A 19349-nucleotide genomic window follows, 5' to 3' on the forward strand; every position below is an offset into this window, starting at 1 on the left:
AAATTACCACTTTAGTAATATATTTTGAGGCTGATTCATTTCCCCCAAGTTAGACAAACAGGTGTACAGATTACTTTAATCATTAAACAGTATTGCTCTGTAAATCAACTGCACCTGCATAATTATGTCTTTTTTGTAAACATTTTTGATGAGTACTACACTGGAAACAGATAAAATTTCTAAGTAAGATAAACATATCTTGAATTAGAGATAAATGCTTTTGTGCCATCAATGCCTACAATTAAAATAGAATAACTGGCCTACCTGTGGGCTACTCATTACAACAGTGAATGCAGTAATAGTCTTTGCCTCTTGCTTACAGGTTTTATGTAACCAGTAAAAGGAAATGTTATCTATATACTATAGCATGAATTTTGGCTGTAAAGTAACTGGAATAAGTTGGGTCTGTTTTTTTTTTTAGAAGACTACAGCATATATCTAAATGAGTGCTATAACTTAATGAAACTACACATTCATTCAACAAGTTAATCCTTTTTGGACTCACTTTCAGAATTTCCTTCCTAGCCAATTTTATCACATTCACATGACAGCAGCACTACCGCCACCTATCATTATTGCTTTATAGTCACATTTTATTTTTGACTCAACCTCATTCACATCATACACTAAACTTAGTTCACTGAGAACATCCAAAAAAACGTGCTACAAGTCTGATGGTAATCACAAAAGGAAGTGGGTTAAATGTTTTGAACAATCACCGCATCAGCTGAGCAAGTATAAAGTTTCCTACACATGCAACTTTGAGGGGGAAAGATTCACAATTTCTTATATGTTATTTTTTTTAAGTACATGATATCTTTTGTATTTCATAGGCAAGGTATATATTTTGTTTAATGAAAGAGGATAGCAAGTGCATTCTAGAGGTGTCTAGTGAAATATGTGGGTCATATACACATACTGAAATGGTATCCCACTAAAGAAAGTTGGTTACATCCAGCATCCTACAATACTTGCAACCACTGCTCCAGGAACCATATAATCAAGTTTAACTTCAGGGAAAGCGTTATTTCTTCTATCACAGCCATGTCAGAGTTCCGTCTCTTTTTCTGAAATATGATTCCCTAAAGAAGTGGTGTTAAGTTTAAATCCTGATAAGAAGGAAACTCTCAAGACAAGATCCCTTGCCTGTGCTAATAAGGGGCTTTCTCCATTTCTGACCATCCCTATGCCCCAATGCCCACTCTGCTTGGACAGGACTTATACGTGTCCTGGCCACAATACTCTTCCTGCTCCCTAGGAAACCGAGGTGCTTATACAATCCTCTGCTCTTCCACACCACAGCACAAGGCTGCCATCTACAGAATCATTTAATCCATTTCAGCACTACCCAGGGAGAGTGAGAATCAGCTCAAAATAAATGCTGCCTTCTGCAGATTTGACAAAGGACCCTACTGTAATATATATGGCCTGGACATACAAGTTTAAGTCCTGTTTAGAAAATGCACTGATGACCACTAAAATAGGACACCAAGAGCAGGAACACATGCTTTAGTTCTGGCCACTTGAATAAACAACTCTGGTTACAAAAAACAGAACATTTTATTCAGAACAACTTTTCTTAACCATATTTCCTGCTTTATCACAGAGGTAGACAGACACAAAATGGCAAATACACTGGAAATAAAATGATCTTCCTAATTTTCCTTAGGACAGCCTGTTCTTGGTAGTAATTGGCCAACTATTAAAATTATAAAGTACTCAAAGCTGTTTAACTTAGAATCTCCTAAGTTAGTTTCTCCTTTCTTATTCCACCGTTAACGTGGAATGATCATTTGTCCCTGGAACAAACAGCTAATATGCTGTTGATTACAGCTCACTCCAGTGATCCTCCTTTGCTACCACTTGTGTAAGTGAGAGGTACCCACCATCCATTGGTCATGAGACAAAGCGAAGGATAAATAGCCTTTATTGGGACCACTCATTTCAACCATCACTGATTGGTCATCTCTTGTGAAGGACAAGAAGACACAGGCAGCCTCCTTCTCTGGGTCACAGTTCAAAGGACTCCTAATGCAGAACTTCTTGTTCCCACAATCTGAGGCACTGAACTAGAAAAATGAGAGAGGAAAAAAAAATCTTAATTATTAAAGAAGCAGTTCATTGGCAATGACAGAAGAATAACTACCGTCAAGTATGGGTAGTTTCCAGATTAATGAGAATACCTTTCCATAATAAGCATTCAAATAAGGAAACAAAAGACACATCTCAAATTAAAAATGATCAGAGCAGTAGTTAGGTTATGAACTTTTAAACTTAATTAATTTTAATTAAAATTTGGAAAACATACACTTGTTAGACTGTAATTATGCAAGAGTATTCAAGCTCCTGTAATACAGAAAACATTTCACATTAAGTATGTTTTGGAGCAAAGTTTCTGATAAGTTTTGAGAAATTTTTGAGGGAAAACTTCAGTCCCTGAGACTTAAATGACACTGACATTCCTGCCTAAAGAGTATCCTCTAGTTCTCAGAGACGAAGTTTTAACAAGCAAACAAAAAAATTCTTAGCAAGTTATTATTTTAGATTGTGGATTCTGCTTCTAGAATTCAGATTCAAATCTGATACTAAAATGATATAAGAAACAAATGGTCACCCCAATTTACCAGCAATCCAAATAACTGTAGTGATTTAGTTGGGGGAGAAATATGCAACAATGGGATGGCTTCATCCAGAGCTTCTTGATAAAGAATATAAGGTGAAGAGTCTTAGAAAAAAAAATCAGCTCTAAAATTTGATAAAGGAACAGACTTTGTTCGAATGATCTGTGACAATAAATTTCTGAAGAGCACTAAACATTATGTAACTAGAGTTGATGGAAATATAAAAGACGGATCATACTAGGGTGAGGAGAACAAGCCAGTGGGAACCAAGGAACTTGGACTTTGGTCTCTTCTCTCCCCTTCTCTACATCATGTTTGCCAAAGGACTTGTTCTCTCTGGATTCCTTCACCTTCAACTACGTACCAGGAAAACTGTAAGAAATAGACCCTGATGTATCTTCGAGCGCTAAAAATGCTGTAATCCTTTGACTCTGAATGAACTTCCCTATAATTAAAGATTATAAACATGGCACAAAGACACAATAAAAGCTCCAACAAGAGCCTTGTATTGAATATATGGAAAGACAACAATACTGTCAGCAGATTCCTAGTGGGAAGCTCAGGTCCAAACTAACTGTTTACCTCCCTAAAGCAGCTTTTGATTAAATAAGCATTAAGCCTAAACTGGGCAGTACAAATCACAGATGTAACTGTATGGTCAGACAAAAGTGCAACGATCATAATAATGTAACCAAATATAGTGCCCATATGCTATAAAATGTTGAAGAGAAGGAAAACAAAATAAGGAGCAAAGCACATTACTTTGCTTCTCTATGTGAACAAAGAGGTACAAAAGGGCAACAAGAAGGAAAAAGAAAAGGAACTAATGTTTAGGAAGCATTTATTAAATGCAAGGCACAGTTAGAAAACTTACATTCATCATTTTGTTTAATTCTTACAGTGATACTAAGAGCTAAATATTATGACATCTCATTCTATAGGCAAGGAAACCAAGAATGAAAATTAGGCAAGTCAGTATTTAGGCCCACATTTATTCTTTCAACTGAAACAACCTGCCTCAACACATTTTTTTATTGTATCCACTTCTGAATTAAGAAGTCTCATTTCTCAGAATTTCCTGCAGTAAAACCCTCCTTCCTAATGTTTCTAATATGCGTAACACTTTCCAAGGTATGTCTTGTCAGCGATAAATCTTTTGAATCAGAGGGCCTAGATAAAATTCTAACTGACGAATTTACAAGAGATTTTCTGTTGTTCAGCACCTAGAGTTTCCTAGTACCCTTTGACCTGAATGAAATGAGATCTAAGAGTTTTATCACTACTTCAACAATCTCCTCCAAATCTTGCCTAAATTTAACTTAAGCTCTTCATTTGATATCTGGCTGTGTTTTAAAGAAAGAAAAAAAAAACTATTACTTCATTGGATTTATTTTCAAATGAAAACATATCCCCTACCAGTAGAGACTACATGTGAACATCATAACCACACCTTGAACATGCAGGGTCTTGCATTCCCTTCCTTCTAACCTATAAGTCGTAATGTTGCAATGAAGACTTCCTTCAGATTTCTACAGAGGGCCCCAAAACTTGCTACCACTACCCAGCACAGCTACTTCTCTATGCACTTTGCCACACAAAGTACACAGAACCACAATTTCCAATCACAAATTTACCCCTTTGCTCATATAGAGAAAACTAAGTACAGCACTTTACTCCTATGTAATGTCTTCCTTTGTTTACCTTCTCTTCTGTATTTTATAATATAAGGGCATTATACTTGGCTATATATTATTTTACATTGCATTTAATGAAGCTATAAAGATGTTACTTAAGCTGGGCACAGTGGCTAACACCTGTAATCCCAGCACTTTGTGACGCCAAGGCAAGAGGATCGCTTGAGCTCAGCAGTTCAAGACCAGCCTGGGAAACATAGTGAAATCCCATCTCTATAGAGAAAATAAAATTGTTACTTACTGGTTTGGTTAAGTGGGAAACTGGACCTAACGTTGGCAAAGGTCCTATTGTAGCTTTAGGTGTCGTAAAAGGAAATGCATTTGGTTGTGAAATTATAGGACCAGGAATCTTCACCCAGTAGATTTTGTACTTTGCAACAACTGTGGCTCTGAAATGCAACACCAGTGAGATTAGAACCCTAATTGTGGCCTATTGTAATCAGATGAAAACGTCAAAGGAAAAAGAGAGAGAATAAACTAGAAACACATGACTTAGTACCTAACAGCACTATTAATTTTGCCTGAGGCAAATTTCCAACCACCCTTCCACCCCATCACTTGATGAACTTTTATCGCTTTCTCTCCCTCTGTCGCTCTTTTCTTGTCTGTTTTGGGGGCATATTCACAACAGCCATGATGTCAGGCCCAGGGACAAAATTGCACAGATTTCTACTTCCTGGCATATGAAGAACATACTACTGGTCATTTCAGAGCACACTATTCAAATTCTTCCAAAGGGCCTCCGTAGCAGGCAACCATAATAGAGGCTGCATAATAGAGCAAGCAGCTATAATAGAGGCTGCATAAGTAACTATCGGCTTTCGCTGGGGTCACACCCCTTTTTCACATTCCACCTAACATACCGGTGCAGAGTTGTGTTACTGTGTGTTGGGGACCTATGCACAAAGTGAAGAAAACAGACATGTCAGGAGAGCAATCCTTCCCTTAAAATATATGTCTACTTCACTACTCGGGAATCATCACATGGCAGTATAACATTCCGTTTCCTTTGTATGTAGGATAAGGAAGAAGTACTGTTTTAATTCCACTGAGTTTCATAATTATAAGAGCCATGCAGTCTCTTTTGAGTCTAATCTGCAAGTTGTAACACTGAAAAAACCATCCAAATTTCAGGACTTTCATTTGTATTCTCATGCTAATTACAGGAGCAAGTCTAAAAGTAGTATTCTACAACATAAGACTCAAGTATTAATTGATAGTTCTTATTAGTATTAAGGCAGTGCAAGACTTTATTCACTCAACAAATGTCTACTAAGTGCCTATGAGGTGCCGAGTTCTGTGCCAGGTACTAGGTATACACTGGTAAAACACAAAACAAATTCCTATATCAGGAAGGTGGTGTTATTATTATACCAAAGCTCTTCTACATGCGTGAAGGTCTAATAGGTACATAAAATGATACAGACTAATTATAATTTCAGTTATACTAGTAGTTACAGAGTTGCAAACTTTTTTTTTTTTTTTTTTTTTTGAGAGATAGGGTTTTACCATGTTGCCCAGGCAGTCTCAAAATCCTGGGCTCAAGTGATCCACTCGCCTTGGCCTCTCAAATTGCTGGGATTACAGGCATAAGCTACCATGCCTGGCCCAGAATTATGAACTCTTATACTCACAGAAACTGTGTGTGATTTGGGGCATTGCTTGGAGCATTCCAGTAGACCTTAATTTCGGTTTTTTTAGATTTACTTGTGTGACTCACAGCTGATCCCTGAAATAAAAGGGAAAAGAACCCAGTCACTCAATAACTCAGCATGACTAGAACTTCTATCATTTTGCAAAATAATTTATCATTGCATGACATTAGCATTCTGGTGAAGAATTTATTTTATTTAGAAAGACTCAGGTACTCAATAAATGAAATGTTGATTAGTTGACATATTAGCAGCTGGCTCTGTGAATAAATGAGAGTCAACAGAAATCAAAAGAACTGAAGAGAGGTGTGAACACTGGGTACATTAATACTAGATAGAGACTGCTCATTGTTTCATGTATATTATACATGTACATTATAATGTATATATAATGTAAATGTATGATTATACATGTACATGTATAGTATAAATTTATATCTCTTCCATTGATAGATACAAATAGAATGCAGAATAGAATGCAGAAGATTCACACAGTAACATGACATTTCAGTACCTCCTTTCTCTCTAACACTCTTCTTTCCCACTTTCATGCTCCTGGCCAACTCCTACTCAATCTGAGACCTCACTTGAAGATCACCTCCTCCGAGAGGCTCTCTCCCAATTCCTTCCAGCCTGTGTGTGGCTCCCTCTGCGATGCTTCCTACTCACTGTGTATGCTTCTAACCAAAGTTATCACACTGTTCTACTTATGTATTCCTAAGATGTGCTTTTATGTAAAGTAAGGAGTTTTTCAAGGAACAAGAGTCACTCTTGTCCATCACCTATCCCTCCCATTCAGGACTATTTTGGTATAATAAATAAATGAAAAAAATTAGACTCCTATCATACTCTAAATCTCTGTCTTCAATATTAAAACCCTTCAAAAATTAATATAGTAAGAGTCAATATTAACATAAAATATCACAAGCTATAAATTCTTCAAACTACTTTACCTTTTATAGGGTGCTGATGTATAAAAATTGCAAGTAGTAAAATTAAGGAAAAAGTCTGATCATTCTGAATCAATTTAGATGTTTACAATACATGGTTAATGTCATCATTTATCTTGCAACCACTACCTTATAGTGAAAAGACCACAAAAAAAACTGACAGAGAAAAATTTCAAGCTACAGTTGACCCTTGAACAGCACAGGTTTGAACTGCATAGGTCCACTTATATGCAGATTTATTTTCAAAAATATAATTTAAAAAGTTTGGAAATTTTCAACAATTTGAAAAAACACAGACAAACTTCATAGGCTAGAAATATTGAAAAAATTAAAAAGTTAGGTATGTCTTAAATGCACAAAATATATAGGTATTAGTCTATTTTATCATTTACTACCATAAAATATACACAAACCTATTATGCAAAGTTAAAATTTATCAAAACATACATACACAAACACACTGTACATGGTGCCATTCATAGTCCAGAGACATATAAACAAATGTAAAAATGCAGTATTCAATCATAACTGCATAAAATTAACTGTAGTGGGGACTACAAGCACATGCCACCACATCCAGCTAATTTTTGTATTTTTTTGTAGAGGCTGGATTTTGCCATGCTTCCCAGGCTGGTCTCAAATTCCTGAGCTCAAGCAATCCACCAGCCTCAGCCTCCCAAAATGCTGGGAAAAGAGGTACAAGCCACTGCATTCAGGTTTTATTGTGTTTTGTCCACTACTGTAAACGTTAACTAACACCATGGGATCCATACAAAGTGCTGCTAGTGATGCTGGAAGTGTTCCCAAGAAGCAGAGAAAACTCATGATGTTATAAGAAAAAGATGAATTGCTTGATATGTACTGTAGATTACGGCCTGCTGCTGCAGTTGCCCACCATTTCAAGGTAAATGAATACAGTGCAAGAACCACTGTAACAAAAGGAAAATTCATGAAGATGTCACTGCAGCTATGCAAACAGATGCAAAAACCTTGCACTTTCTGTGAAAGATCTTTTCATCTCGTTTGGAAATGCATCTTTTATGTAGGTGTAAGAATTGCTATGAGAAAGGCATGCTTAAAGACTAATATCATACAAGAAAAAGCAAAGTCATTACATGACAACTTAAAGAAAAAGGAAGGTGAAGGGTCTAAAGCTGGAGAACTTTATGCCAGAAAAAGATAGCTTGATAATTTTAGAAAAAAGTTTGGCTTTTAAAATGTCAGGATAACAAGAGAAGCAGCTTCTACTGACCAAGAGGCAACAGGCAAGTTCCCAAGCACCATTAAGAAAATCATTGAGGAGAAAGTATATCTGCCTGAACAGGTTAATGCAGAAAAAAGTGCCCAATTTTGGAAACAGATACCACAAAGGGCAATTATTAGTAAAGAAGAGAAGCAAGTACCAGGATTTAAGGCAAGAAGGAACAGGCTATCTCTACTGTTTTGCGCAAATGCAGTCAGTTTATGATCAGGGCTGCCCTTACCTATAAAGCCACTAAACCCCACACCTTGAAGGGAAAGATAAACATCAGCTGCCAGTCTTTTGGTTGTAACAGCAAGAAGGCCTGGATAATGAGAAACCTTTGTCTGGACTGGCTTCATGGATGCTCTGCCTCTGAAGCCAAGAAGCACCTTGGCAGTAAAAGATTTTAAAAGTTATTTTAGCAGGGCATAGTGGGTCATACCTGTAATCTCAGCATTTTGGGAGGCTGAGGCAGGTGGATCACTTGAATCCAGGAGGCAAAGGTTACAGTGAGCCAAAATTGCACTTCTGCACATCCAGTGAGCCTGGATGACAGGGCAAGACTCTGTCTCAAATAAATAAATAAATGTGCTATTGATATTTGATATAGTTTGGATATTTGTCTCCACCCAACTCTCATGTTAAATTGCAATCCCCAGTGTTGAAGGTGGGAACTGGTGGGAGGTGTTTGGGTCAGAAGAGCAGAATTCTCATGGCTTGGTGCTATTCCTCGAGACGGTGAGCGAGTTCTTGTAAGATATGGTTGTTGTAAAATGTGGCACCTCCCCTCCCCCAACCTTCTCTCTTTCTCTTGCTTTCACCATGTGAAGGGCCTGCTCCCGCTTTAGCTTTTGCTATGAGTAAAAGGCCATGAAGCCTTCCTAAGGCCTCCCCAGAAGCTGAGCAGATGCCAGTGCCATGCTTGTACAGCATGCAGAACAGTGAGCCAATTAAACCTCTTTCCTTATTAAACTACCTAGTCTTAGGCACCTCTTTAGAGCAATACAATAAGAGCCTAATACAATATTAGACAATGCCCCTGCTACCAAGAACCCCATGAGCTCAACACCAAAGCCACTGAAGTCACATCCTTGCCTCCATATACAGTGTCTCTAACTCAGTCTCTAGCTCAGGAGGTCTTAAGAACATTTAAGGCTCTTTACACACAGTACTCGATGGAAAGGATTGTCAACACTATGGAAGAGAACTCTGATAGAACACCATGAAAGTCTGGAAGGATTACACCATTGAAGACCCTATTGTTATTAAAAAAAAAAAAAAAAGCCTAGAGAGCCATCAATCCCAAAACAATAAATTCCTCCTAGAGAAACACTGTATCTAGATGTTGTGCATGACTTTAAAAGATTTACAGAGCCAATCAAGGAATTATAAAAGACACTGTGGATATGGCAAAAATGGTAGGGGATGAAGGGTTTCAAGATATGAATCTTTGAGAAATTCAAGAGCTAATAGACACCATTAACAGGAGACAACTTGATGATGAGTTTTCCAAACCAGTGCCAGGTGACAATGAGGACTACGTAGAAGAAGCAGTCTCAGAAAACAAACTGACATTAGACAACCTAGCAAATGGGCTCCAATTCTTCAGCACTGCTTTTGCCTTCTTCTGCGACATGGACCTCCTATGACATAGCACTGAAACTAAAGCAAAGTGGGGAAGGATTGCTACCATATAGAAACATTTTTAAGAAAGTGAAAAAACAAAAAAGTCAGATAGAAATTACAATGTATTTCCATGAAGTTACACCTACAAGACAGCAAGACCAACCCCTCCTCTTCCTTCTCCTCCCTAGCCTATTCAATGTGAAGACGAGAATAAAGACCTTTATGATGATCCACTTTCATTTAATGAATAGTAAATATATGTTTTCTTTTCTTTTCTTTTTTTTCTTTTTTTTGAGACGGAGTTTCGCTCTCGTTCCCCAGGCTGGGGTGCAATGGCATGATCTCAGCTCACCGCAACCTCCGCCTTCTGGGTTCAAGCAATTCTCCTGCCTCAGCCTCCCGAGTAGCTAGGACTACAGGCACACACCACCATGCCCAGCTAATTTTTGTATTTTTAGTAGAGACAGGGTTTCACCTTGTTGACCAGGATGGTCTCGATCTCTTGACCTCGTGATCCACCCGCCTTGGCCTCCCAAAGTGCTGGGATTATAGGCGTGAGCCACTGCGCCCGGCCGATTTTTTCTTATTTTCTTAGTAAGATTTTTCTCTTGCCTAGCTTAGTTTATTGTAAGAATATAGTATATAATATATAAATACAAAATATATATTAATCGACTATTTGTTATCAGTAAGGCTTCTGGTCAAAAACAGGCTATTTGTAGTTAAGTTCTGGGGGAGTCAAAAGTTATACATAGATTTCCAACTTCCCCAGGAGTGAGGCTGGCACCTGTAAACTCTATATGGTTCAAAGATCAACTCTAAACACAAACCTGTATATCTTCACAGGTCAAAAGCTGTGACACTTCACTGTCAATCAATGTGAAGGAGCCAACAGGAGGGCCATTCAAATCCTCAGCATTACGTGCTTCTAGGAGAAAGCCTTTAAATGGTTGCCCTGACAAAGTAACTGAGAAAAACAAAAGGATTGGTTAAAAAGCTTAGTAATGTAAAAAAAAAGAAAAAGTTTAGAGGTCATAAATTAGTTAGAATGATGTGTACATATATATGCAAAACTACTCCCAGAGAGAAAAGAGTCATCCTATAGGCAAAGAAGTTCTAAACTGTGTTCCATAAGATATTCACTCTGTGAGATATTAACAGCCATTTCACAAAGAGAAAAGAAAAATAGGCGATGGTCAAGGGGTGGTCCATAAGGCTAAGTCAGTTTGGAAAATGCTAGATGATGCCTATTGGGTACTAGGCTTATCACCTGAGTGATGAAATAATCTGTACACCAAACCCTCGTGACACATGGAATTTACCCATAAACAAACCTGTACATGTATCCCTGAACCTAAAAGTTTTTTTAAAATGTTTACTTGACCTCATTGGAGGAAAAAAACACGAGGTGCTTTCTTTTGAATTCCAGTATTTAACACAGTGTCTGGCTCATATTGACACTCAATAAATTCTTATTGAATTGAAAAAAAAAAAATCACTAGATGAAAGTAAATACTTGTTTCTTTACTGCAAATCTCTTAGGGTATTTAATATCCTACTGTACAGTATGAACTCTAATGTATATTATGTACCACACAGAATATTCCAAACTTATTTTTCCATATACTCTTTATGTAACAGAGTACCTATTAACATTTTGCATTTCTAGAGTTGCAAAAAAATAAAGTTTGCAAAATGCTGTTATATATTTTTCTTTAATAAGCAGCCCATATTTTACCAGAGAAATTAGAGAATTATTCTTAAAATTATATGATGTCAGAAAGGACAAGAGTTTATTACATTTTAAACAAGATAAAATAAACTTTATTTTCTCTTCTCTTGAAATGATAGCACAATTAATAAAAAAAAAAGTAGATAATGACAAAAACTTATTTAAAAGCCTGTTCTGGATGGGTAATCCACATACTACTTAAGTAATATAATCACCTGTAACCAAAAATAAGAAGTATGATAGTATCTTAAAAAAGAAAAAATATTTAAATGAAATAGTCTAAATCAAATAATAATAAAGAGGCAATGAACAATAAAAGAGTGAAGTCCAAAATGCAAACAGTTAATCCCAGCACAGTACCTTCAATCTGATCCCCCGGCCTGAATGTCATCTGACTCACTGAAATGTCATGAACAGGAACAGCCTGTGGACTATGACCGTGTTCAGGAATCATTCCATGGCATGACTGTGTTACTTTTCCATTGGGATAATTAGCCACATAACTAATGTGCAACAGAAGTGTGCAGGTTCCAAGAGTAAATCCAGAAACTGCCATCTCAAAAGGAAGATCAAAGCACATTATTGTCATATAAAATTAAAGTAAAATATAAAAGCTTTTACATACAAGACTATAATTCTAGATAACTACTTGCTTTCTGTGTTCAGCAAACCATATTCTCAACATACCTGATAAAAAGAATGTGATACGTGAAGTTTCACCTGGATTTCAATCTCGGCTCTACAAATTACGGTAAGACTGGGCAAATCATCTAATCCTCCACTTCCTTACCTGAAAAATAAGGAAGCAAAGACCCTCTTTTCAATGTTGTTTTGTTGTTGCTGTTGTTGTTGTTGTTGTTACAGAGATTTCGCTCTGTTGCCCAAGCTGGAGTGCACTGGCGTGATCTCAGCTCTCTGCAACCTCTGCCTCCCAGGTTCAAGCGATTCTCCTGCCTCAGCCTCCCCAGTAGCTGGGAATGCAGACATGCACTGCCACACCCAGCTAATTTTTGTGTTTTAGTAGAGATGGAGTTTCACCATGTTGGCCAGGCTGGTCTCGAACTCCTAACCTTAAGTGATCTGCCCACCTTTGCCTCCCAGAGTTTTGGGATTACATGAGCCACTGTGCCCGGCCTAGTGTTTTTTAAATAAAAATAAATATAGCTCAAAATCTGACAAGGAAGATAATAAATAATAGCTTTCATTATTATCAATTGGAAATAATAAACTAGTCAATAAAAGCAAAAGGTTTTACTTCACATCATCCTAGAAAGCTCAAAGAACAACTAAGAAATGTTTCTTCTGGATTTAAATATCATCACCTGAATAAATCTAAGATAAGACCTTTCCCAACTTCCTATTAAACTGATTATGATGACTGGACAATTTAATTTGCAATACTGAAAACTGAGGATAACAGAAAACCAATTAGAAGAGATAATATTTCTACTACCTGTAGCACAGATACTTCTAAATTAAGAAAACACAATTGTCAGCCCATACAATCTTCTTCCCTCCCCGGCTCTAATCTTTCTCTTACCATCTGGATAATAGAAAACCAGCTACTTTGCCTCAGTCCCACCCTCTTGGAGCCCAGATCATCCATTTTGTTTGATGCATATATTCAAAACCTGCAAAACACAGGACTCAACAAGGCTGAAGGTAGATGAGCAGTGACATGTTACGTGGCAGTAAATAATGTTAACACCATGGACAGGTTGCAGATGGGAAAAGGCCAAGAGGCAGTTTATTGTTTATGGAAAAGGATTTTTTATTTATAGAAAAATAAATAATTATTTATTATTTATTTCTATATCATGTATCTGGTCATAGACAAAAATAATAGCAGCCTTAGAATCACTATAAAAAATATTGTTTTTTAGTTATGTAAATCAGGAGCAACTATGTAACCGCAGCCTAACCTGCTGGAGTTTTATCAGAGCCTACATGACCTGGAAGAGGGGAAATACCCAGCTGTGGCCCATATTAGCCATCCTGTTTCACCTAAGTCAGAGAAGAACTTTGAAGCAGTTGTGAAGTCCACACTCCAGGGACATAAGCTCAGTCCTCCGCCCACTCACTCCTCACCACCACATTATTAAAGGCCTATTTATAGCAGTTCCTTTTACTTTGTGCATCATGTCCAGTTATTAAGATCAATTTACAGGGCATACTGAAAGGCAGAAAACACAATCTGAAGAAACACAGCAAGCCTCAGAACCAGACTCAGATATGATGGAGATGTTGGAATTATCAGACCAGGAATTTAAAGCAATTATGATTAAGATGTGAAATGCTCTAATGTAAAGTAGACAGCATGCAAGAACAGATACACAGAGAGGGAAATTCTCAGAACCAAAAAGAAATGCTGGAGATCAAAAACACTTTAAAAGAAGGGATGTATGGGCTTATGGGTAGACTGGACATATCTGAGATAAGAAACTCTTAGCTTAAAGATATCTCAATAGAAAAATACCAAACTGAAAAAAGAAAAAAATGACTGAAACAACAACAACAACAGAATATCCAAGAACTGTGGAACTACACAAGATACAACATACATGGGACAGGAATTCCAGCAGGAGAAGAGAGAAAGGAACAGAAGAATTATTTGAAATAATAATGACTGAGAATTTCACCCAAATTATTTATTATCAGACACAAAATACCAAGTGAGATAAATACCAAAAAAAAAAAAACCTAAATCTAGGTATACATGATGGTTAATTTATATGTCAACTTGACTGGGCTGAGGGATGTTCTGATAGCTGATAGAATATTATTTCTGGAGTGTCTATGAATGTATTTCTGACAGAGATTCGCATCTCAACCAGCAGACTGAGTAACAAAGATCGCTTCACCAGAGTGGGTAGGTATCATCTAATCCTTTGAGGGCCTAAATAGAATAAAAAAGCAGAGGAAGAGGGAATTACTCCCTCTTCTTGGTCTAAGACATCTGTCTTCTCTTGCCCTCAGACATCAAAGCCCCTAGTTCTGGGGCCTGAAAACCACAGGACTGAACGCCAGCAATCCTTTCCCCAACCCAAGGCCCTCATACCTGACAAGGAGTTGCACTATGGGCTCCCCTGGTTCTTAGGTCTTTGGGCTTAGACTGAAGTGTACCAGTAGCTTTCCGGCTTCTCTAACTTATAAACAGCAGATTTTGAGACTTGCGGCTTTCAGAATCACGAGTCAGTTTCCATATTAAATATCTATAACATACATAAATAAAATCTTAATCTGTAACTTTGGAAAACCCTGATTAATATAGCATATCATTTTCACAATACAGAAATCTAACATTTTTTTTAAATCCTGAAAGAAGCTAGAGGAGAATGATATGAACAAAGACGAGAACTATATCTGACTTTTCCTCAGAAACCACACAAGCAAGAAGAGAGTAGAGCAAAATATTTAGTGTTGAGAGAAAAAAGTGACACCATAGAATTCTATACCTCAAAAAATTATCTCTCAAAAGTGGAGAAGAAATATAAAGACTTTCTTAGAGAGGCCAGCCACAGTGGCTCACGCCTGTGATCCCAGCACTTTGGGAGGCCAAGGTGGGTGGATCACGAGATCAGGAGTTCGAGACCAGCCTGGCCAACATGGTGAAACCCTGTCTCTACTAAAAATACAAAAATTAGCTGGGCGCTATTGCACATGCCTATAATCCCAGCTACTCGGGAGGCTGAGCCAGGAGAATCACTTGAACCTGGGAGGCAGAGGTTGCAGTGAGCCAAGATCACACCATTGCACTCCAGCCTGGGCAACAGAGTGAGGCTCCGTCTCAATAAAAAAAAAAAAAAAAAAAGGCTTTCTCAGACAAACAAATATTATGGCAATGTGTTGCCAGTAAGACCTATTTTGCAAGGGAAGTGAAAAGAAATTCTTAGGAGAAAAGGAAAACGATAAAGGTCAGAAATTCAGATCTACATAAAGAAAGAAGAGCACTGGAGAAGGAATAAGTGAAGGTAAAGTAAAAACGTTCTTCTTACACTGAATCTAACATGAAAGCTCATTCAAAATAATAATACATATAATTATGTATGGATATACATATGCTTATGTGTGCTTACTTTTGTATGCTTCTATATCGGCGAAGTAAATGATGAAATATAAGGGATGGTGAAACAGCAGAGACCTCTCTCTTAGGGGCCTACCTCTCCCAGTCTTCACAGAATTAAAGAAAGGTAGAATCTTTCTCTGGATTAGATTTTGGCTCAAGGAAATGTTGTAGCTGGTTTGATCTTCTATCCAAACCACTAAAACTTTCTCCATCCATATCAACAATAAGGCTGTTTTGCCTTATTATTCATACATCCCCTGGAGTTACCATTTTCAAGTACTTTTTTTTTTGCATTTACAACTTGGCTGACTGGAACAAGAGGCCTGACCTTCAGCCTGTCTTGGCTTTCGGCAGGCCTTCCTCACTAAGCTTAATCATTTCCAGCCTTTGATTGAAAGTGAAAGATACATGACTCTTCCTTTCACTCGAACACTTACAGGCCACTATAGGGTTCTTAATTCGCCCAATTGCAATATTGTTGTGCCTCAGGGAACAGGGAGGCCTGAGGAGAAGGAGAGATTCGAGAATAGTCTGTTGGTAAAACAGAACACACACAGTTATCAGTTAAGTTTGCCATCTTATACGGGTGCAGTTTGTGTCTCTCCAAAACAACAGAAACATCAAAGATCACTGATCACAGATCACCATAACAGATATAATGGAAATGTTCAGAAACTTGCCGAAGTGAGGCTAGGCACAGTGGCTCAAACCTGTAATCCCAGCATTTTGGGAGGCCGAGTCAGGAGGATAGCTTGAGCCCAGTAGTTCAAGACCAGCCTGGGCAATATAATGAGACTCCCATCTCTATTTTTTAATTAAAAATAAAAATAAATAATAAAATAGAAATTTACCGAAACGTGACATTGAGACACAAGGTGAGCATGTGCTGACAGACTTGCTCAATGAGGAGCTGCCACAAGCCTTCAATTTGTAGCCAGGCATGAGACAAGGGCACTGGTCTCCACACCGTGGGCTGAAGGCATCCTCACCCCTATTATCCCAACACTTTGAGAGGCTGGGGATGAAGGATTCCTTGAGTCGAGGAGTTGAAGACAAGCCTGGGCAAGAGAGACCTTCTGTCTACAAAAAATGAAAAAATAAGCTGGCTGTAGTGGTACTTGCCTGTGGCCCCAGGTACTGGAGGCTGAGGCAGGAGGATCCCTTGAGCCCAGGAATTCAAGGTGGCAGTGAGCTATGATCACACCACTGCACTCCAGCCTAGGTAATAAAGCAGGATCTCCATCTCAATTAAAAATAGAAAAAAAAAAAAAAAAAGGCTGGATGCAGTGGCTCATGCCTGTAATCCCAGCACTTTGGGAAGCCAGGGCAGAAAAACTGCTTGAGCCCAGGAGTTCCAAACCAGTCTGGCAAACATAACAAGACCCTTTTTTTTTTTTTAATAATTTGATAGATTTTTTACAATTTTATTTTTTTAAGAAAGATAAACCTTCCATTTGTAAAAAACACAATATCTGCAAAGCATAATAAAGCGAAGTACCATAAAATAAGCTGTGCTTGTGTATCACTCATCACTTTCAACGTCAGTTGTCTGAATGTAGCAATTAAGACAGATTGTCAAAGTGATCAGGAAACAGACTCTGTTAAGTTTTCTACAGGAAACCCACTTTAAATATAAAGACACATAGAGATTAAAAGTAAATGGATAGAGAAAGATACACTGTGTTAACACTAATGTAAAGATAGCAGGAGTAGCTACATTAATTTCAGACAGTAGACTTCAAACCAAGGAAAGCTATCACGGATAAAGAGAGCTTTACCTAGTAACAAAGGGGTCAATTCTCCAAGAAGACATAACAATCCTGAATGTGTCTGCACCTAACAATAGAGCATCAAAATAAGTGAAGCAAAAACTAACAGAACTATATGGAAAAACAGATGAATCCACTATCAGAAATGGCCAGATCCAGACTGGGCACCATGGCTCACACCTATAATCCCAGCATTTTCTTAGGCCCAGGCAGGAAGATCACATGAGGCCAGGAGTTCGAGACCAGCCTGGGCAACATAATGAGACTCTGTCTGTAAAAACAAAAAATTAGTAAGTAAATAAACAGTTGAGTGCAGTGGACTACACAAGTAGTCTCAGCTACTCAGGAGTCTTAGGAGGGAGGATGGCTTGCACTTAGGAGTTGAAGGTTGCAGTAAGCTATGTTTATACCACTCCATTCCTGCCTGAGCAAGAGACCTTGACTTAAAAAAAAAAAAGAAAGAAACTTAAAAAAAAGAGAGAGACAGAAATGCACAGATGCAGCAGACTGAAAATCATTAAGGACATGGGTGAATTCAACATCAGTCAACTGGATATAATGGATATCTATAGACTATTTCATGCAACAACAGAATATACGTTCTTCTCAAGCTCATGTAGAATGTTCACCAAGATAGACTACATTCTGGGCCAAAAAATACAACTTAATAAATTTAAAAGAATACATTTGTGGGATGCAGCAAATGTATTTAAGGGGAAATTTACAGCATTAAATGCATATATAGTTATGTAAACTAACCCCTCACTAAACTAAAATACAGGAATTCCTATTAAACCCCCAATATTGTACTGTGAGATACACACTTTAACCAGCCCTGCATCTAATGCCAGGAGCTACTAAGTGAACAGCATAGAGTCCAACAGTACCATATAAACCACTATTTATCAAACATGAAAGATGGGGAGAATTCATTTAAGGAGGAGTGAAAAAAACAAATGAACCAACCAAGAGCTTCTGAAAAACATCTACAACATAAAACTTAGAAGGAGCTTAAGATTTCTCCATAGTGGAGGAAAAAAAAAACATAATGGTTGATTATAGGAAACAGAATGTTTAAGAAAATAACTGCTGCCAGGTACAACGGTTCTATAATCCCAACACTTTGGAAGGCTATGGCAGGAGAATCACTTGAAGCCAGGAGTTCGAGACCAGCCTGGGCAACACAGTGAGACCCCATCTCTCCAAAACTAAAAAAAAAAAAACAGCCAGGCACAGTGGCTGCCTGTAATCCCAGCTACTCAAGAGGCTGAGGTGAGAGGTAGGCTCCTTGAACCCAAGAGGTCAACGCTGCAGTGAGCTATGATTGTGCTACTGCACTCCAACCTGGAGTTGGAGGGAGAGAAAAAGGAAGGGAGGGAGGGAAGGAGGGAGAGGGGAAGGAACATCACAATTTAATTGACTTTGCCATTATTAAGATTAAATGTAGTAATGTGCCACTTACCTAAAGAATGCTATAGTGAAAATAGTTACTTCCGTTTAACAAATATTTATTTGGCACTAACTTTCTGTCAGATGAAAATGGAAACAAAACTTGATCCCCAGTCTCTGCTATGCACTAAACAGCTGAATAGCATCAACCAAGTCACTAAATCTGTTTCATCAGTTGCAAAATGCAGCAAGTGAACCAGAAGAAATTCAAGGCCACCTTCAATTCTAAAATTTTATGATTTTAGGGAAGCAAAGTGAAAAAGCATATTGGGAATTATTTGAGCAAGAAGTATAAGACAAGAAAGGGAAGTGACTAAGACACCACCAACCATCATTGATTAGGAAAATATAACAAGGTCAGAGAGGGACTTGTATAATGGTGACATCTTTGTCCTCTGTCAAATGCTGACTGTTCAAGGTAAAGTTCTATTTTCATTGTAATAGCTAATTATGGTTTTCCAGTTAGTAATTTAAGGTACAACTTTTTTTTCAAACTAATACATTAATTCATTAGGCAACCTATACTGACAGATCACATAATTATAAA

General features: G+C 37.7%; 1 protein-coding gene across 19 annotated transcripts in view; it reads right to left on the reverse strand.

Annotated features, from left to right (window-relative positions):
• FRRS1 (ferric chelate reductase 1) overlaps window positions 1–19349 on the reverse strand; it is a 109614-nt gene that overhangs the window by 28325 nt on the left and 61940 nt on the right. For 7 of the 19 annotated variants that reach the window (XM_078332589.1, XM_078332590.1, XM_078332594.1 and 4 more), the window contains 6 exons: window positions 12206–12308; window positions 11879–12074; window positions 10617–10753; window positions 5950–6044; window positions 4557–4704; window positions 1887–2069 (listed from right to left, as the gene is read on the reverse strand). In XM_078332589.1, the coding sequence (XP_078188715.1) occupies window positions 1887–2069; window positions 4557–4704; window positions 5950–6044; window positions 10617–10753; window positions 11879–12074 (759 nt within the window). In that variant the 5' untranslated portion in view covers window positions 12206–12308. Of the gene's footprint in view, window positions 1–1886; window positions 2070–4556; window positions 4705–5949; window positions 6045–10616; window positions 10754–11878; window positions 12075–12205; window positions 12309–14576; window positions 14731–15594; window positions 16116–17362; window positions 17421–19349 lie in introns of all 19 variants that reach the window. The other 12 variants (XM_078332587.1, XM_078332588.1, XM_078332591.1 and 9 more) reach the window with 6 other exon arrangements.

Source organism: Callithrix jacchus, chromosome 7 (genome assembly GCF_049354715.1).
Source record: "Callithrix jacchus isolate 240 chromosome 7, calJac240_pri, whole genome shotgun sequence".
In the NCBI taxonomy this organism is placed as follows: Eukaryota; Metazoa; Chordata; class Mammalia; order Primates; family Cebidae; genus Callithrix; species Callithrix jacchus.